The sequence below is a fragment of the Microcaecilia unicolor genome, chromosome 7, assembly GCF_901765095.1.
Source record: "Microcaecilia unicolor chromosome 7, aMicUni1.1, whole genome shotgun sequence".
NCBI classification, from domain to species: Eukaryota; Metazoa; Chordata; class Amphibia; order Gymnophiona; family Siphonopidae; genus Microcaecilia; species Microcaecilia unicolor.
In genome coordinates, this window is record NC_044037.1 from 217,892,814 (window position 1) to 217,914,324 (window position 21,511).

At 41.1% G+C, this 21,511-nt stretch overlaps 1 protein-coding gene across 1 annotated transcript in view; it reads left to right on the top strand.

The window, feature by feature from the left end:
• TTN (titin) overlaps positions 1-21,511 on the top strand; it is a 470,266-nt gene that overhangs the window by 74,174 nt on the left and 374,581 nt on the right. The window contains exons 26-40 of the mRNA XM_030210848.1: positions 29-295; positions 411-683; positions 783-1,046; positions 1,161-1,421; positions 2,366-2,626; positions 5,843-6,106; positions 6,203-6,463; positions 6,583-6,843; positions 8,707-8,967; positions 9,060-9,201; positions 13,681-13,846; positions 18,317-18,548; positions 18,749-19,033; positions 19,153-19,278; positions 20,953-21,141. Of these exons, the coding sequence (XP_030066708.1) occupies positions 29-295; positions 411-683; positions 783-1,046; positions 1,161-1,421; positions 2,366-2,626; positions 5,843-6,106; positions 6,203-6,463; positions 6,583-6,843; positions 8,707-8,967; positions 9,060-9,201; positions 13,681-13,846; positions 18,317-18,548; positions 18,749-19,033; positions 19,153-19,278; positions 20,953-21,141 (3,513 nt within the window). The remainder of the gene's footprint in view (positions 1-28; positions 296-410; positions 684-782; positions 1,047-1,160; positions 1,422-2,365; positions 2,627-5,842; positions 6,107-6,202; positions 6,464-6,582; positions 6,844-8,706; positions 8,968-9,059; positions 9,202-13,680; positions 13,847-18,316; positions 18,549-18,748; positions 19,034-19,152; positions 19,279-20,952; positions 21,142-21,511) is intronic.

The window sequence follows — 21,511 nt, forward strand, 5'->3', positions numbered from 1 at the left end:
TGTATTTATATTTTTACTTTATATTAAGGTACTCCTATTGAGTTCATTAAAGAACTTGAGGATATAGAAGTGCCAGAATCCTTCTCAGGTGAATTAGAATGCACAATTTCCCTTGAAGATGCAGAAGGGAAGTGGTATCGTGGTGATGTTGAACTCAAAGCTAGCAATAAATATGCAATTACATCGCGACGTGGCCGCCATATTCTTACTGTTAAAGACGTAAATAAAAAGGACCAAGGAGAATATAGTTTTGTTGTAGCTGGGAAAAAGACAAGCTGCAAACTGAAGATGAAGCGTAAGATTTTATAATTACATATAATTTCATCCAGTTATATACCATTATGTTTCAGTGCTTTTGCTTATTTGCATTTCCTTTTTTATTTTATATTTTTTTTGCATGTGATACATAGCCCGCCCCATTACTATTTTCCAAGGACTTTCTGATCAGAAGGTTTGTGAAGGGGACATTGTACAGCTGGAAGTTAAACTGTCTCTAGAAAATGTTGAAGGTGTTTGGATGAAGGATGGCCATGTAATTCACTCCAGTGATCGTGTTCACATTGTGATTGATAAACAATCACACATGCTGCTGATCGAAGATGTAACAACAGATGATGGTGGCACTTATTCTTTCAATATTCCCAATCTCTTACTTTCAACATCTGGACGCTTATCAGTTTATAGTAGGTGTACATTTTTATTTATATATTAATATTATATATCTCATAATATATACTGGTTTAAAGTTGTTGTTAACTGTCCGTGAAATTTTTATTTGACAGGTGTTGATATAGTGACTCCTCTCAAGGATGTGGATACTATTGAAGGCACAAAAGCTGTCCTTGAATGTAAAGTTTCAGTTCCAGATGTGACTTCTGCCAAATGGTACCTCAATGACCAACTGATAAAACCTGATGACCGTGTGCAAGCTATATGCAAAGGAAATAAACAACGCCTGGTACTTACTAAATCCTATGCATCAGATGAAGGAAGCTACAAACTACAGATTGGCAAAGTTGAAACCAGCTGCAACCTTACAGTTGAAAGTATGTGCACCTTAATTACAGGATCTATAGGTCAATATAGAAAACTGGCATGTATTAAGATGGGTTGTAGTGTATACCTGCTTTACTAATTGATACTTTTTTTGTATTTTCAAGAAATTAAAATCATTAGAGGCTTAAAGGATACCTCTTGCACAGAAACTCAAAATGTCACCCTTGAGGTTGAGCTGTCGCATGCTGGCATTGATGTTTCATGGATCTTTAAGAATGAAGAGCTGGCACCTAGTGCTAAGTACAAGATAGAAGCACACGGGAAAATATATAAACTGAAAGTGCTGAACATGATGAAAGATGAAGAAGGAGAATATACGTTTGTAGCTGGAGAAAATAAAACAAGTGGAAAACTTAAAGTGATTGGTAAGCAGGTTTAAAATGTGAGATAATATTACTAATTATTTACATATTTTTGCAATATTGCAATATTGATATAAGCTAGGTTTTTTTCCAAATTAAATCTTGATTCCTCACACTGTAAAACCCATATTTAGAATACAATTTTCAGTGACAAAATTGCTGTGTTCAGTATATTCATGAGATAAACTATAGGCCTTTTTACTAACTTGCTTATAGCAGTTAGCACATGAATTAGTACACACTGTTAGCACACAAGAGCAGTAACCATTACTACACTGGCATGAACAATGTGTGCCAGTTCACATGGGGCCCTTTTACAAAGTGATGGTAAGCCCAATGTGGGCTTACCGCACACTATCCCAGAATTATTTCTGGCCCAGCGCGGATTGTTTCCGGTGCACCAGAAATTTTTTTATATATAGCACAACGCTAACCTAGCAGGAATCTGGCATTGCTGTATGCTGCCCAGTTACTGCCAGGTTACTGCGGGAGCCCTTACTGCCACCTCGGTAGCGGTAAGTGCTCCCCGCCGCATGGCCACGTGGTAAGAGTAATCTTACCACACAGCCATTTTTGGGGGGCATTTTACCCATTGCAGTAAAAAAGATCCCTGGCTACTGCGGGACCCTTTTTCTCACAGCTTAGTAAGAGGACCCCATAGTAATTGCATACCTATAATGGGGCAGAAAATAGAAGGGTTACAGGTGGAGAATGAGTGTGGAAGCGGTAAATGCATCTGTGCTAACTGTGAATAAATCTACCATGTAGTAAAGAACTTCACGGGAACATGGTGGGAGTGCCCCTAGCGCACTTTTGTCCTCTGAGTTACCAAAAAAAAAAAGAACTTGGTTATGATTATTCAGCACATCATTTAATCACTGCATTGCAACACAGCTGAAAGACACAAGACAATACAATGTAATGTTCCTATTCCTCTTTCCCTGCAGGCGGCGCAATCAGCAAACCACTTGTGGATCTAACAGTGGCAGAGTCTCAGAGAGCTGTCTTTGAGTGTGAAGTAGCTAACCCAGAATCAGAGGGCAAGTGGCTGAAGGAAGGAAAACCACTGCCTTTCACTGACAGTGTCAAAAGTGAATCAGATGGCACAAAAAGACAACTTGTAATTAGAGTAGCCAAACTTGATGATATTGGTGAATATTCTTATCAAGTGGCAAGCTCTAAAACAAGTGCTAAGCTAAAAGTTGAAGGTTAGTATTGCTGTGATTTTAGCAAACCTGCATTGTTACAGTTTTCCAAAATATTTAATATTTAGTATACGTATGTGTGTATGTGTTTATTTATTTATGTATATATACAATATAAGCTATATTCTCCCTATGTTGTACATTATTTTAGAAATAGAAGTAGTTTTAATTCTCACTTTCAAGTAATGACTTAAGTCCATAGAGCATCCAGAGAGGAAATGTGTCAAGTTACCTCTGATAGAATGGAGATCTGATTGGAATATGCAGTAAGCGCAATTTTATTAGTGACATTATAGCCACTATGGAATGATCAATATGAGATAAATAGCTTGCAAAGAAACAGTTCGAGAACAAAATGTTTAGCTTATATGGAAAAGTGAAAGTAAGATAAAGAGCACAGGTAGCTCATTATTCTATTCATCCAGAATTGTAAACATTTTATTTTTAAATGCTAGCCACAGCATTTTAAAAACACCTATATTCAGCACCACTGTCTGCATAGGCGGTGGCAACAGATATATGTAGACAATGCTTGTTGCTGGTAAGCAATCTATAACAGAGCATCTCCCTGTTAGGCACCCTGATGCATTGCGGTGAGCAGCTATTCTATAACAGAATCTGGGCACCAAGATGCCATTATAAAATAGTAGCAGAATCCACCATCAGTGTGCCTAAAATGTACATGCCAGCAGTTATACCAGCCCTTGATTTGGCGTAACTGCTGGTACATAAATGCTGTAAGGACATGCGTGAATTACATTAATCTGTAAGTTATCCCCCAGATTCTATATAGCATACCTAGAGATTGGTGCTGAAATTGGTGCAGATTCTAAAACAACACGCATAACTTAACAAGCTAATGAGTGCTGATAACAGCACTTAAGAAATAATGAGCACTAATTGGCACTGATTAGAATTTAGGCACACAACTCGCTAAGTGTATTCTGTTACAATGCACGCTGAACTTCTAATGTGCACAAGCAAAAAGGGGTGTGGTTATTGGCGGGGAAATGGGCGTTTTGAAATATGGCCCAGTGCGCCTAAATCTATGTGCTGGGATTTACGCCACATTTTGATTTGTGTAAATAGATACGCGTGGATTTAAATGCTGAAATATCAACTAAGCGTATTCTATAATCGGCGCATAAATCTAGGTACCTATTATACAGTAGAATATGCTTAGTCAGTGTCGATTTTTTAGGCACCATATATAGAATCTCCCGCTATAACTGTAAGCTCCACCCCTGTATACTCCCTCTGTGCAGTTATGTGCTACAGCAGTTATGTTCTCTTAGGGGCAGATTCTACAAAAGGTGCTGAAAATATGGACACGAAGTGCCAATTCTGTAATGGCAATTGTGTGCAAAATTGCCATTGTAGAATAGGCTGTCAGTCGGCATGTCTGCACCGAACTTTAGGTGCAAGCAATTATGCCATGTCAAAGGCTGGTGTGAATGCTAGTCACATAAAGTTGGCAGTTGTGTGCGTAAGTAATGGTATTCTGTAACCTACATGTGCAACTGTAAGACACGCCCCTAACCTGCCTATGGGCATGCCCCCTTTTTAGTTGCATGCTATGGCATTTAGAAGCTATGTTTATAGAATAGCACCTTCATGCAGTTGTGTGCATTACTACAAACTAGTGCCAATTAGCACCAATTAACACCATTAAGGACTATTATTGGTACTTAACACAAATTGGCACCTAATTTAACAATTAAGTTAGGCAAACAGCATCTCACTATTCTATAACTTGTATGCCCAAATTTGCATGCTAGTTGGAAATTGGGGTGCCCAACTGTATAGAATTTGGGAATTAATGCATATAAATGCCTTATTCTGTAACAGTACACACAAATTCCAGGAATGCCCCTGAGCTGCCCATGCCCCTCCCATGGCCAAGCCCCAACCATCGGATCAATTTATGTGTGCATCTTTGTACAATGGCCACTATAAAGATGCATATGTAAATTTAAATTATTGCCAGTTAGCACTAGTAATTGGTAATGCCCAATTCTCAGCACCTATTGGCTTGTTAAGCAATTAAATTGCATGTGCAAATTGGGTGCTTGCCCAAATTTGCACATGCAATTTTGAGCACCAAATATAGAATTAGGGGGATATACACATGCTTAGTTATAGAATTGCCCTATAAATATATAACAGTGATACTGAGCTATTATCCCCCGGATTCTGTATAGCGCACCTAAATATCCATGTCAGAATCCAGGCATATTGTATAGCAACATATGTAAGTTAATTTGCTTAACAAGCTAATCAGTGTTGATAACAGCACTTAACAAACAATAATGAGCACTAATTGACAATAAATAGAATTTACGCGCACAACTCACTAAGTGTATTCTGTAACACAGTGTGCCTACCTTCTAATACATGCGGCCAAAAAGGGGTGTGGTTATGGACTGAAAAACAGGCATTTTGTGGGCTTTCCAAAATTTACACGCATAGTTATAGAATATGGCCCAATGTGCCTACATCTACACACTGGGATTCACACCACGTTTTCGTTGGTGTAAATGAATGTACATAGTTTTAGGAGCTGGGATATCAACTAAGCATATTCTATATACCACACCTAAATCTAGGCGCCACAGATTTTTTAGGTGTCATATATATAATCCTCCCTCCTTTATGTATAGTTGTGTGGTTAATTTAAGATCCCAATTTATTTTTCCTAATTTATACTACTTAGCTATACAGATAGTGACTGAACATTGCTACTATTTGTGTAGCAAGGGTGAAACACCTGCTCTCCACCCTTTCTCTGTTCTGTCACCATATGAATAGTGCTGGAGTGGTCAGAAGAGATTTTCAATGGCTCTATCCAAATAGTGCTGCTGAAAATCCATGGATAGGAAACATTTGCATAGTGGCAGCCACTAGATGGATAATTCCTTTTGAATATTACCTTATTCAAGTCTTGCCTCTTTAGCTACACTATTATAACAGTAATAGTTGCTGATTTTCTAATAATCAAAACATATACATTACAAATTGTCCCTCATCCCAGTCAAACCTAATCTTTTAGCTCAGATACATTGAACAATTGGATGATAATGAGTGATGGTTTTGATCATGACAATGGATTGTGGTATTCTGATGCATCTCTATTTGTTATTACAGTTTTGTAACTAGGCAATCTTTTAGATCTTTTTGCAAATTATTTTATTTCAATAACTAAATTTGCATATTTTTCAGCTGTTAAGATCAAGAAGACTTTAAAAAACCTGACTGTGACAGAAACACAGGATGCTGTCTTTACTATTGAGCTAACACACCCTGATGTGAAAGGAGCTCAGTGGATTAAAAATGGCGTTGAACTGGAATCAAATGACAAATACGAAATCTCAGTTGAAGGAAATATTTATAAACTCAGAGTTAAATGTTGTGCTGTCATTGATGAATCTGTGTACAGTTTTAAACTTGGAAAGATTGCAGCCAATGCCAGACTTCATGTTGAAAGTAAGTTATCCTAGGTTAATGTTAGATGTAACTATAATTATAGATTATTTCCAGCTCAAAATTCTTATATGGTTTTTATCATGTGATTTATTTAAGCTGTCAAGATTATCAAGAAGCCAAAAGATGTTACTGCTTTGGAAAACACCATGGCTTCCTTCGAAGTTAGTGTCTCCCATGATACTGTACCTATTAAATGGTTTTACAAGAATTTGGAGATTAAGCCAAGCGACAAGTACAGAATGGTTTCAGAAAGGAAAGTTCACAAACTGGTACTGCAAAATATAACCCCAGCTGATGCTGGAGAGTACACTGCTGTGGTTGGACAACTGGAATGCAAGGCAAAACTGTTTGTAGAGAGTAAGTGTTTATATCATTGTTTCTCTGTCCTGACTCAGACACCCATTCCCAAAATTGCATGCTCTTTTCTAATTGCCAAATTACATACATAATTTTTCATTCTATTTTTTGCACCTTAGCATTACACATCACAAAAACTATGAAGAGTGTTGAAGTGCCTGAAACAAAAACGGCTTCTTTTGAATGTGAAGTGTCTCATTTTAATGTTCCCGCTGTTTGGTTGAAAAATGGAGTTGAAATTGAAATGAGTCAGAAATTTAAAATAGTGGTTCAGGGGAAACTCCACCAGCTGATTATTATGAACACAAGCTCTGAAGATTCTGCAGAATATACCTTTGTCTGTGGGAATGACAAAGTTAGTGCAACTCTGACCGTGAAACGTAAGTCAGACACTGAATTATCATACAGTTTTTTTCTAAATTTATAAATTATGGGATCAATATTCAAAGTGATTAACTGAGGTGAAGAGGCTCCTGGCCAGTGACATTGCATGTGCAGAGCTGTCCACACTTAACCGGTTAATGCAGTTGAATATCAGCATTAACCGCTAAAGCCATAGCTGGCTACTTTGTGGACGGTCTGGGGTCGGAGTCGGCACTTATGTGGTTAAGTGTGAATATTCAGCACTTAACCACTTAAGTTAATCAAACAAATTGGACTGCAAAAATATTGAACTGAGGGAAAAAGGTCCCTTCACTAGCGGCCGGGCCCTTTTTACCACGTGGGTGGGGGGGGGGGAGCCCCCAGACAAACATGGCCATATGATAAGAGAACTCTTACTACAAGGCTATGTGGTGAGGAGCCTTTACCGCCACCCATTGAGGTGGCGATAAGGGATCCCATGGCAACCCGGCAGTAACTGGGCAGCGCAATGCCCTATTACCGCCGGGTTACTGCTGCACAAGCCATTTTTAGGGGGTTTCTTTTTTCCCCAGAAATGGCACATGCTCGGGGTGGAACTACTATCGGCGGCCCTGTTGGGCTGGCGGTAGTCCTGATTTAGCATTTGGTAAGCCCTCGGGCTTACTGATGCTTGTTAAAAAAGAAAACCTCAGTCCAGCTTTATCCAGTTTTGCTTAGGCAGTTAAGTGCTGAATATTGCACTTAACCCAGATATTCAATGCTGGTGTTTGGACATGGCCCAACATTGAATATCCGGGCATAACGCCACCAGTGACCAAAAAACCCACAGACCACCGATGGCTTAATATTGACCCCCCTACTGTGAAAAATATCATCAAGCTTTCTGGTACATAAACGTGCCAGTTAACGAGTCACTGTTGCTACATTGCTGCAAGCAATAAGTGTCATACAGATGCTACACATGAAACCATCTTTGGGTACTGAAGGAAATCTATAGGCAGCTCTATATAATGTAAGAGATGCACATAGGTGCATATTTCATACCCTTAATCTCTGCCCAAACTCCGGCCCTAAACACACCTACACTCAAGTCCCATATTTTGTGACGGCTTTTATGGAGGATTGATCTTCAATTTGTCCTACAGCTCTTCCTGCACTACACAGTATACAGTATTGATTTAGATTGTATGAAAGTTTTGTATTGTCTGTTGTTTTTATGAATGTTTTTATCTTGTAATCCGCTTTGTTATTAAAGCGGGATATAAATTCAAGAAATAAATTAATAAAATAAAAATATGCCTCTAATTGTCATAGCACTTACTTGTCTGCAGAGACTACTGGTATGAGAGACATTTTAGGCACATATATCGGCATATTTGTATGAATTATCCTTTATAAAATTCCTCCTTCCATATGTAGGTTCAGTGGCTTATAAAAAATATGTGCTTATGTGAATTCAGATGAGGGAAAAGAGGCCATCTTACGGTATCTGATATAGGGCCCTGTTTACAAAGGCGTACTAGTGTTTTTTGCTAGCGTTTTTAGCTTGTGCTAAAACTTAGTGCGTGCTAACCACATAGACACCCTTAGGAATATTATGGGCATCTACATGGTTAGCATGCGCTAAAACCGCTAGTGTGTCTTTGTAAACAGGGCCCATAGTCAGCATATTCATCTGTTCCACAGAGCTTACAGGTGTAATTTTCTAAAACAAAGAGTTACATGTTGAACTGAAAAAGGGCACAGACATCAACATAAGACATTCTCAAGCACATTCTGTAAAAAAACACCTAGAAATATAATTATCGCAACCTCTGAATACTTTGATATGTCATTATCCTTGCTCATTTTTAGCATGTATGTTTTGTTCTTTCTTGCAGCTATCTTGATAACATCCATGCTCAAGGACATGAAAGCTGAAGAAAAAGACACAATCACATTTGAAGTAACTGTGAACCATGAAGGCATTGCCTACAAGTGGCTGAAGAATGGTATTGAGATCAAATCAACTGATCACTGCCAAATAAAATCCAAAAATCTTTCACATTCTCTTACCATAAGAAATGTTCACTTTGGGGATGCAGCAGATTATAGTTTTGTTGCTGGAAAAGCTGTATCATCAGCCACCTTATATGTAGAAGGTACTGTCTTTGACATTTCACATTTGGATGATACTGTAATTGTGTTTATTCAGTGAATAGTAACAAAAATATTGTATGTGAAATTTCCCTAGCTCGCCACATTGAATTTAGGAAACACATTAAGGATATCAAGGTTATTGAGAAGAAGAGAGCCACTTTTGAATGTGAAGTCTCAGAGCCTGATATTTTAATTCAGTGGATGAAAGATGGACAAGAGCTCCAAATTACAGACAGGTAATGAAAATTCAAGCATTTAATTATACATAATTTAAATGTTTCAGTCCAGAACAGAGATCCTTAGCTGCTCAGTGGTATTTGAACCAATCTGAGGGTCCATTTTATCTATTATTTACAACCTGCTGCTCACCTTATGGAAAGACTATCACCCAAAGCTACATACAGCATATTAAATAATAATAAGCAAACATGGACATAGACTTATAGAGGTCTGTTCTATCAGATCACACCCATGTTGATTGATTAAGATGGTGGTTATATCCCTAGTTCTATAAAGTCAGTACCATAGGGTACAAATGCAAATGCACAGATTTATGCCTGCTTCAAAAATGGTGTAAATGTGTGCATAGATACTGGACATCAACATAAGACCTGTGCATTTAAACATGGGCATACATCACAACTCTACCTCCACTTGATCCAAACTACTGCCTGGGGAATACCTACACGAGTATTTGCAATCTTTGGAATGCATAGTTTTTTATATGAGTATGCAGATGGTCAAACTGGATAGACCCTATGGTCTTTATCTGCTGTCATTTTCTTCTTTTTTTTTAATATATTCAGCCTATGACAGTCAGTGGTTTTTAAGCCACTCACAGCCACAGGCAGAAATAAGCCCAAATATTCATGCTGAACCATGTCAGGGCACTGGTATTGAGGGGGGCCTTTTACTAAGCTGTGGCAAAAAGTGGCCTGCAGTAGTGTGGGCGTCTATTATTTGGCACGCCCCAGGCCAGTTTTTACCACATCTGGGAAAAAGGGTTTTTTTTTTCAATGGGCCGGGTAAGGACCTGCGGTAAAATTGAAACCAGTGTGCACCTATTTACGGCCTGAGCCCTTAACACCACCCCTTGATCTAGCGTAAGGGCTCACACGCTACATGTGCAGTGGCCAGTCGGCATGCACCAACTTCCAAGTAATGCCGGAAACCCTGCGCGTGGTAGGAAATAAAAAAATAATTTGTCCAACAGTATGGGAGTGCGCCAAATCTGAAATTACCGCCAAGGGGTGCATTAGCTGCTGGTAGTCTCATTTTGGCATGCGCTGCATGTGCATAGAGCCTACCATGCCTTTGTAAAAGGGCCCCTGAATATCCAGGTCAGTCAACAACCTGTAAGTTATGTGCGTGCTGACTGATATTCAGTGCCAGCACCTGCAAAAGTAAGGGGTCCTTTTACTAAGCTGTAGTGTGCACTAGCACATGCTTATTGAAGCTTAAAAGGGTTTACAGTGAGATGCACTGAGGCATGCTATGGTAAGATTTGTTTGTGCACGCGCAAACCACACGTTAAAAGTTTTTTCTGAATTTTTCTCTGAGGGGTGTATATGGAAGGGGAGAGTGTTAATGACAGTGCAAATCAATTAGCACAGCGACATTAGCACATGCTAACTGATTAACACAGGATTAGCGTATGAGCCCTTATCACCTACAGGATGGGTGGCAGTGAGGGCTCACACCTTAATTTTTGTCAATGGCTCCGCATTTAATGGCAACATTAGCATTGATTGGGAACATGAAAAATCAGCAATTTCAGGCTGCAGTAAAAATGGCCATAGCATGTGGAAAAGACCCACATAAGGGCATTCTAAAGCCACTCTTTACCGCAGCTTGGTAAAAGGACCCCTAAGTGGGCAAAGATAGGACTGCCTTTTTTGTGGTCTTATCTGCCCACTTAGCTGTCAGTGCACTGGCCCAAAATATGGCTGGTGTCCACATAGCAGGTGGTTCCTCCCTGATTCTGATCATAGACTTCAACGGCACTTACTGGGCAGTGCCATGGTGGTCAGAGCCGATATTCAGCAGCCCTGCTTGGTTAAGTGCCACTGAATATTGGTGGCCATGATATTGAGCCCTATGTTTCTACACAACCACACATTTTTATAAAAGGCCTTTTCCTCATGTAAAACGGGCTTCACATACAGAAAACCTTTATAAAATTACCCCCTCCCCCCCCCAGATGACCCAAATTATATGCAGTGGTGTAGCTATGTAGGGCCACAGGGGCCTGCCCCCCCCCCCAAATTTCCTCTGGACCCCTGGTTTTGCTGGCAGAGGTCCCCAAACCCTGCCAGCTGAATTGTTGTCCAGCACTGGTCTCCGGTGGCGCTGCTATGCCTGCCCTGCTCTGTCTTTCCCTCACGTCCGGCACGCTCCTTTTAGTGAAACTGAGCATGCTCAATTTCACTAGAAGGAGTGTGCAGGACATGAGGGGAAGACAGAGCAGGGCAAGCAATGCGGCAGTGCTGGAGACCAGTGTTGGACAACGCTTCAGCTGGTGGGGGTTGGGGACCCCCGCCAGCCAAGGTATTCGCTTCAGCAGTGGGTGGGGAATGGCAGTGTGGCAGGGGGTCAACGAGGTGGTAGGGGGGCGGCAGTGGGGCAGCAGACCAAAATGTGCCCCCCCCCCACCTCAGGCTCTGGCCCCCTCCCACTACCCCTGATTACATGTAGGCCTTACAGGTAGAAAGATGTGAAAAATAACCTAGATGCAAAATTCTCTATACAAAGAAACTACACCCACAGTACAGAACGTATATAAAACAAGAGAAAAAGCACATGGAGGGGCATAATGGAACAGAAACGCCTATCTCCATGGGCGTTTATCTCCGAGAACGGGTCCGTGAAGGGGCGGGGCGGATCGTATTTTTTAAAAGAAAAAGACGCCCATGTTTTATTCGTCAAGGTGTGAGCTGGGCGTTTTTGCTTTTCAGCGATAATGGAATATGAAATCGCCCAGCTCAAAAACGAATAAATCCAAGGCATTTGTTCGTGGGAGGGGCCAGGATTCATAGTGCACTGGTCCCCCTCACATGCCAGGACACCAACCGGGCACCCTAGGGGGCACTTTTACAAAAACCAAATAAAAGGTAAAAGAGCTCCCAGGTGCATAGCACCCTTCCCTTGGGTGTTGAGCCCCCCAAATCCCCCTCAAAACCCACTGCCCACAAGTCTACATCATTACTATAGCCCTAAGAGGTGAAGGGGGGCACCTACATGTGGGTACAGTGGGTTTGGGGGGGTTGGACGACTAGTAGCATTAAGCAGCACAATTGTAACAGGTAGGGGGGGGATGGGCCTGGGTCCACCTGCCTGACGTCCACTGCACCCCCTAACAACTGCTCCAGGGACCTGCATACTGCTGCTTGGGAGGAGGGTATGACATTTGAGGGTGAAAGTAAAAAGTTGTGAAACATCATTTGTTGTGGTGGGAGGGGGTTAGTGACCACTGGGGGAGTCAGGGGAGGTCATCCCCGACTCCCTCTGGGGGTCATCTGGTCATTTAGGGCACTTTTGGGGGCCTTATTCGTCAAAAAACAGGGTCCAGGAAAAGTGTCCTAAATTCTAGCTCAAAACTGTTCCATTATCGGCGAAGGGCGCCCATCTCTGTTCGCCCGATAACCACGCCCCAGTTCCGCCTTCGACACGCCTTCGATACGCCCCCGTCAACTTTGTCCGCATCCGCGACGGAGTGCAGTTGAAAGCGTCCAAAGTTCGGCTTTCGATTATACCGCTTTATTTGTTTTTGTGAGAAGAACGCCCATCTCCCGATTTAGGTCGGAACTTGGGCGTTATTCTCGTTCGATTATAAGCTGGATAGTAATCCATGTAACACACATCCCCAGAGAGCAGCACCCCATTAAAAAAGAAATCAAGAAATGCGTATAAATAACATTTTTAAAAAAGAAGAAGAAGAAATCAAGACCCATGTAAGGGATGGGATCCACGATAAATGACAGAGGCAGATGGCACCATATAGACTAATCAATTTACTAAGGCATGAGCTTTAAGGGCCAGAATCCACTTTGTCAAATGCGTGATCCTAATCCTGTGAGATAATATTAATATTAAAGAGGCAATTTACTGACAATTAGAGCATGTTAATGGCATTAGTACATTCTGTTATTAAATAGCCCTGTATGTTTTGTTATTTTACTCACTGAAAACTCAACCGTCTACCTCCATATCTAAATACTGTGGTCAGTGTTGACTTCAAATGCTGACCACAGCATTTAAAGTTAAAATTGGATATTTTGCAGCAGCCAGTACCCAGATTCTGGTGCTGAATATCAGGATATAAGCCATCTGCTGGAGCTTATTAAGGTGTGACCAATAATCAGTGCCTGTACCCGAATAAGTATCCAGATATGTTAGCTTTGCTATCATAACTTACCCATATACTTATCAGGTCAAGGCGTAGAATATCTGTGGTACCTGGATAATGTTTGGCTCTTCCTTAGCTCTACCCCCAGACTGCCTCAGCACTATCCAGATAGTGCAAGGTGGTCAGTAATGATTTTTCAGCTGCATTATCTGGATAATACTGCTGGAAATCACTGGCTGGCCTGATGATTGACACCTATCTGAGTAAGTGCTGCTGTTACCTAGATAAGTGCTGCTAAATATCGGGCCTCAGTCTTTTAAAAAATATTTCTAGTAAGTCTAATGAAGTGCATTTTTGATGTGTTTTGCAGACTGAAAGTTCAGAAGGAAAGGTTTGTTCATCGTCTCCATTTCCCAAATGTACGCGTGTCGGATGCTGGCCAGTATAGTGCAGTAGCTGGAGGAAACATGTCCACTGCTAATCTGTATGTGGAAGGCCGTGATGTTCGCATCACTCCTATTCACAAAACCATTCACGTACGTACAGTGAAACATTTGACAGAATAATCAAATGTTTTTAGAACATCCTTATGTACAGTAATGTAAATATTCAGGCACTGAATGTCTGACAAAGAGAAATGTATAAGTTGGTTATCTGTGAATGGATATCAGGAAAGATATCGGTTGAAGCCTGAGCTTTTTCAAAATACAGAAATAAAGTTAACTGAATAGATTAGATAAATTATCACCTCTCCTCTCTCCCTTTCCCTCCTCAGTTATTTCGCTTTCCCTCTTGTGACCTTGTGTACTGTATTTTGTACTATTGTTTGCCTAATAGACTATTGTACGCCACATTGAGCCTGCCTGTGGGCGGGAATATTGTGGGATATAAATGCCATAAATAAATAAATAAATATTTTTTTTAGCCCAGATTTACCTAGATAAAATTAACCTGCAAGTACTGAATATCTGTACCATCTGGTTAATTTTAGGCTATGTCCTGGAACACCTCAGTTGCTTCCCATACTTAAAATTTAACTGACCTGCATGCCCAAGTTTTTAAACTTATGTGGATTTAGCTCACACATTTTCAGTAGTGGCTCAAGGCAAATTATATTCAGGTACAGTAGGCATTTCCCTGTCCTGAGAGGGCTTGCAGTCTTACAGCCAGAGTTACTAACTTGCACTGTTTTACTGTAGGCCCCATTTAGTAATAACACATGTTAATGGGGTTAGCACATACTAATGTGCAAGTGCATGTTGCTGCTGTAGTTGCAGATTTGTATCTGAGGCAGTGGGAGGTGATCTGTGTAGGTAAATTGGTATATTAAATACAATAAAACATAAAACTTGCTCAAAGTAAATCTATCTTTTCCAGTTTTCAGCTCACTGGCGTAACCATTAGGCTACACCTCTAGTTCCCTCCACTCCTTAAGTTAACTAGGTAAGGGCTCTGTTTACTAAGACATGTTAGCATTTTTAACATGTGTACAATTAGCACGTGCGCTAACCGTGTAGGTGCATACAGGAATATTGTAGGCGTGTACACGGTTAACGCACATTAACATGCGTTAAAAATGCTAATGCGCCTATAACGTGGCTTAGTAAACAGGGCACTAAATCTTTTGAATATTGACTCCAATAGGGGACGATATTCAGACCAGAGGGAGGCAACCTGGCTAACTCCTGCAGTTGGCGGAGAGCCTGGATATTCAATGCCAGGCCGTTTCCGGTGACCGGCACTGAATATCTGGTTTATTTTTGGCCGCTATAAACTTAGCCAGCTAAGTCAATATTCAGCACGGTCAGCTAAGTTCATAGCAGCCAAAGATAGGCCTGTTATTTATGTGGCCCATTTGGCTGCAAAACATAGCCAGCTAGTGTTTGAATATTCGCAGCTAGCCAGCTATATTGTGTGATATAGCTGGTTAGCAGCTATCCCCCGGATTCTATATAGTGTGCCTAGAGATCAGTTCCGAAATCGGCGTGGATTCTATAAAAATGCCCATAATTTAACAAGCTAATGAGTGCTCATAACAGCACTTAGCAAGCAATAATGAACACTAATTGGCACTGATTAGAATTTAGGCGCACAACTCACTAAGCATATTCTGTAACGATGTGCGCTGAAACTTCTAATGTGCGCAGGCAAAAAGGGGCATGGTTATGGGTGGGGAAATGGGCATTTCTTGGGTGTTCCAAAATTTATACGCCTAGTTATAAAATATGGCCTAGTGCACCTTAATCTACGCCCTAGGATTTATGCCACATTTTCGTTGGTGTAAATGGACGCACATAGATTTAGGTGCTGAAATATCAACTAAACTAAGATTATATATATGGTGCCTAAATCTAGCACTGATTTTTTAGGTGCCATATATATAATCTCCCCCTATGGGCCTTATTCTATAAAGGTTATGCTCCTAAATTTATGCTCCTAAAGCTGCACTCTTAAATTTATTCTCCTAAATTACGAGCATAATCTATTCTAAATTTATGCTCCAATTTAGGGCCTATTATGCTCATAGATTTAGCATACATTTAGGAGCATAAATTACGCTCTTAAATTTAAGAGTGTAAATTTAGGAGCATAACCTTTATAGAATAAGGCCCTATGTGCTGACAGCAAATATTAAGCGGGAGATAGCCGGCTATCCCCCACTGAATATTTGCGGATAGCTGGTTAAGGTCTATTTAACTTTCCAGGAGCTGTTCCTGGCCAGTTAAATAGCGCTGAATATTGGGCAGTAAAATTGTTGAAAAAGTGCTGAATATTTCAGAATAGTTCAAGAGAATAAAATATTGTTCTGAGTCTGAAGTGAGTAGATTAAAAAGTAACATTAAAAACATTGCAACTCAGAAAAGATGGTGGATGCCTCGATCTACCATGCAGAATTCACAAAAGCATGGGACAAGAAGATCCTTAGTGTGGGACAAGTGAGAGTAAAGCCAAATATTGAGGAGAGTATCAGGCTTATTTTTGAAAGAGAAGGGCGCCCATCTTCCAACACAAATCGGGAGATGGGCGTCCTCTCATGGTCGCCCAAATCGGCATAATCGAAAGCCGATTTTGGGCGCCCTCAACTGCTTTCTGTCACAGGGATGACCAAAGTTCACGGGGGCGTGTCGGCAGCATACCGAAGGCGGGACTAGGGCGTGCTTAAGAGATAGGCGTCTTAGGCCGATAATGGAAAAAAGAAGGGCATCCATGACGAGCACTTGGCCGACTTGGTCCATTTTTTCTTGCAACCAAGTCTCAAAAAGATACCAGATGACCACCGGATGGAATTGGGGATGGCCTTCCCTTACTCTCCCAGTCACCACCAACCCCCTCCCACCCTAAAAAAAAACCTTATTTTTTTTTGCCAGCCTCTATGCCAGCCTTAAATGTCATACCCATCTGCATGACATCAGTATGCAGGTCCCTGGAGCAGTTTTAGTGGGTACTGCAGTGCACTTCAGGCAGGCGGACCCAGGCCCATCCCCCTCTACCTGTTACACTTGTGGTAGTAAATGTGAGCCTTCCAAAACCCACCCGAAACCCACTGTACCCACATGTAGGTGCCCCCCTTCACCCCTTAGGGCTATGGTAAGTACATAAGTACATAAGTAGTGCCATACTGGGAAAGACCAAAGGTCCATCTAGCCCAGCATCCTGTCACCGACAGTGGCCAATCCAGGTCAAGGGCACCTGGCACGCTCCCCAAACGTAAAAACATTCCAGACAAGTTATACCTAAAAATGAGGAATTTTTCCAGTCCATTTAATAGCGGTCTATGGACTTGTCCTTTAGGAATCTATCTAACCCCTTTTTAAACTCCGTCAAGCTAACCGCCCGTACCACGTTCTCCGGCAATGAATTCCAGAGTCTAATTACACGTTGGGTGAAGAAAAATTTTCTCCGATTCGTTTTAAATTTACCACACTGTAGCTTCAACTCATGCCCTCTAGTCCTAGTATTTTTGGATAGCGTGAACAGTCGCTTCACATCCACCCGATCCATTCCACTCATTATTTTATACACTTCTATCATATCTCCCCTCAGCCGTCTCTTCTCCAAGCTGAAAAGCCCTAGCCTTCTCAGCCTCTCTTCATAGGAAAGTCGTCCCATCCCCACTATCATTTTCGTCGCCCTTCGCTGTACCTTTTCCAATTCTACTATATCTTTTTTGAGATACGGAGACCAGTACTGAACACAATACTCCAGGTGCGGTCGCACCATGGAGCGATACAACGGCATTATAACATCCGCACACCTGGACTCCATACCCTTCTTAATAACACCCAACATTCTATTCGCTTTCCTAGCCGCAGCAGCACACTGAGCAGAAGGTTTCAGCGTATCATCGACGACGACACCCAGATCCCTTTCTTGATCCGTAACTCCTAACGCGGAACCTTGCAAGACGTAGCTATAATTCGGGTTCCTCTTACCCACATGCATCACTTTGGTAGTGGTGTACAGTTGTGGGGAGTGTTTTTTTTGGGGGGGGGGGGGGTTGGAGGCTCAGCACACAAGGTAAGGGAGCTATGCACCTGGGAGCAATCTGTGAAGTCCACTGCAGTGACCCCTAGGGTGCCATTTTGGTGTCCTTGCATGTGAGGGGGACCAGTGCACTACGAATGCTGGCTCCTCCCACGACCAAATGGCTTGGATTTGGTCATTTTTGAGATGGGCGTCCTCAGTTTCCATTATCACCGAAAACCGGGAATGACCATCTCTAAGGACGACCATCTCTAAGGTCGACCTAAATGTTGAGATTTGGGCGTCCCCGACTGTATTATCGAAACGAAAAATGGACGCCCATCTTGTTTCGATAATACGGGTTTCCCCACCCCTTCACGGAGCCATCCGGTGAGGACGGCCCCAGGAAAACTTGGGCTCCCCGTTCAATTATGCCCTTATTTATGATATTGCAGCAGACTAGCTAGACCTTGTGAAGATGATCTGCCATCATATTTCATGTTTCTGTGTTTAACCAGCCTGTTTGGTTGATTTATTTGCAGGTTGTTGAGAGACAGCGAGCAGTAGTTGAATTTGAGGTCAATGAAGATGATATTGATACTCACTGGTATAAGGATGGCATAGAGATTAATTTCCAGATTGAAGAACGGTATAAATACTTTGTAGAGAGAAGAATACATCGAATGAGCATCACTGAGACCACAACAAGTGATTCTGGAGAATATACCTTTGCAGCAGGAAGGAACAGGAGTTCTGTAACCCTTTTTGTTAATCGTACGTATAGATTTAATTTTCTACCTTGCTTTCTTCCTAGGTGTTTTGCATCTTGGCAAACCCATTTTCCTAAAGTGTGCAGATCTGATGTGGAAAAAAAAAGATTTGGGATATACTAAACCTTTTTGAATAACAATTGGAAAGTTATCACAATACTGAAACAATAAATATTCTGATCGTTTTTCTTCATTTATTTGTAGTGCCTGAACCACCTCAGATTTTAAAGGAACTGGAACCCTGCACTGTGGAGTCTGGCAGACCTGCACGGTTCTGTGCCATCATTTCAGGCAGACCTGAGCCCAAGGTTTCCTGGTTCAAGGATGGGCAACCCCTTTCTCCAGGCTTTAAGTGCAAGTTTCTTCATGATGCACAAGAATACACGTTACTGCTAATTGAGACTTTTCCTGAAGACGGGGCACTCTACAGCTGTGAAGCCACAAATGATTATGGTGTGGCCACTACTTCGGCTTCACTTTCAGTCGAAGGCAAGTTATATAGGACCACCGTGAAAGAATGGTGTTAGAAATGTTGGTGTAACCATTGTATGACGTATGTTTTTTTTTTATCATATACATTCTCAACTCTATGTTTTTTCTCTGTTTAGTTGTAGAAGCTGTTTCTCCTGATCTAGAAATGCAAGTGTTCCCACCCACTATCATAACACCAATTCGAGATGCTGTTACTGCTGAAGGGCAATCAGCACGCTTTCAATGCAGAGTTGCAGGGACAGGTCAGTAAAAGAAATGAATGGTTTTATAGAAGTAGTGGCCAGTTAGTAAGGATGTGCATTTATGAAGCACATTTGATTCCTTAGTGCACTTAAAAATATTTAGTGTGCACTAAATCCGTTTAATACGTTAGCCTATGAATGAATGTGTATACAGTCTTATAGTGCACTTTAAAATGTTCAAACGCTCGTTAAAATGTTTGAATTAAACTGAATGTGTGAATTAAATGGACTTCATTAGGATTGCTCTAATGGGAAAGAACTTTTTTGAAAGAAAGTTCTTGATATGATTATTTTTTTAAATAAAACAGTAATGACACCTTACATTTTTAGCTTTTCACAGTTTTTTTTCATTGCGGCCCTTATACCAAGCTGTGTTAAGCAGATAGTGTAGGTTTTACTACATGGTAGACATCAGCATGGACCAGTGCAAATGTCTACCGCACATTAAAACAACCAGCAGAATGTAAATCCCATGCTAGCTGCTTATTGCCATTAGTGGTGAGAACCGGGTGTGATTTGGAAGGAGTGTTAGGCTTTGAGAACTAACACATTGATGTAATCCACATACTAGCTGTCATGACTGCTGAAAGCACAGGTGAACTTACCTACAGCTGAACTCAAGAGGAGTTGGTAAGTGCATCTACTCTACCAACAGTTTGGTAGGGCAACTGCTGAGAGGTGAATTGCTGCAGTAGTACACCTCCCCTGGCCTTCTGATCCTCCCCCCTCCAATATCAAATCCCCTTTCTGATGTCTGAGCCACATCCTGATCCACCCCTAAATGTCCAATCCCCCTACCGATCTCCATTCCAATGTCTGATCTTGGTTCTTGCAGAGGGTGGATTGAGAGGGGGCTTGGACATCAAGGGTGGATTAAGAGAGGGATTGAACATCGAGCATGGATTGAGAGGTGGATCAAACTTTGAGAGGGGGTTTGGGGTAGACTGGGGGTGGGATCAGACATTGGAATGGAGATCGGTAGGGGGATTGGACATCTAAGGGTGGATCAGGATGTGGCTCAGACATCAGAAAAGGGATTGGATATTGAGGGAGGGTCAGAAGGTCAGGGGAGGTGTACTTCCTCGAGACAGAAAGGCCCCTGACACAACAAACCCTGCTCCCAATAAAAAAAAAACCTTGTCCCTAACAGAAATACCTCACACCTCAACAAAAATACCAAATATACTGCCTCCCAAGTCCTATCCTCACCCACCACTCCCCCTCCCCCACCAGCACAATAGCAGCCATATGCTTCCAGGGAGCAGAACAACACAGCTTATAAGGTTGATCACAAGTTGCGTTATTCATTTACCACAAGTTGATAACTCCAGTGTAAACTAAGTTGTTATAAAATACCATATTTTATTGCAGCTTAGTAACTTTCCCTGAGTGTACAACCAGGTAGGAAAAGTTTAGTATTATAAAAAGAAAACTAGAGTCCTGATGATAACCTTTTTTTTCAGCAGTGTTACAATAACTAAAAATACTCTTATTTTTGTTTCTTTGATGGTTGCATGGTTCTCTCTACCTTTAGTCAGTGATATTTGACTGCTATGTTCATTACTGCTTAATTGTGGGTCAAAGATGTGTAATTACTATTTTTTCAGTTACAATTATTAGTTTAATGCTATTTTTCTCTTTCTGTATCTTAATATTTTTCTTTACTTTGTACAGATCTGAAAGTAAAGTGGTATAGCAAGGATAGGGAGATCAAGCAATCACGCTTCTTCAGGATGACTCAGTTTGAAGATACCTACCAGCTGGAAATTGCTGAAGCCTACCCTGAGGATGAGGGAATTTACACTTTTGTGGCTAGCAATTCTGTTGGCCAGGTGTCGTGTACTGCCAGCTTGAGATTAGAAGGTATGTTATAAAAAATCTCCACCAATTCCAGTTTTTACCATGATAATACTAAAAATGGATGTGATTCTCTGTCCATCTTATCACTGTCATTTGTTTCTACCAACCGGCATGTATTTGTTCATTGGATCTTGCACACTCACCCCACCTTTTACATTGCACTTCAGTAAACATCTACTTCACCCTTCATCAATTACTTGCTTTCTTTTTATTCCATTCCATGCTCGTTGTATATCAATAGAGGTAAAAACTTCATATTGATTTTAATCCATTAAAGATATAATCTTGTTCAAACTACTTATCTTAGGTAAAATAAAAACCAAAAAGAAATGTTCTTGTTTAAACTACTTATCTTTGGTAAAATAAAAACAAA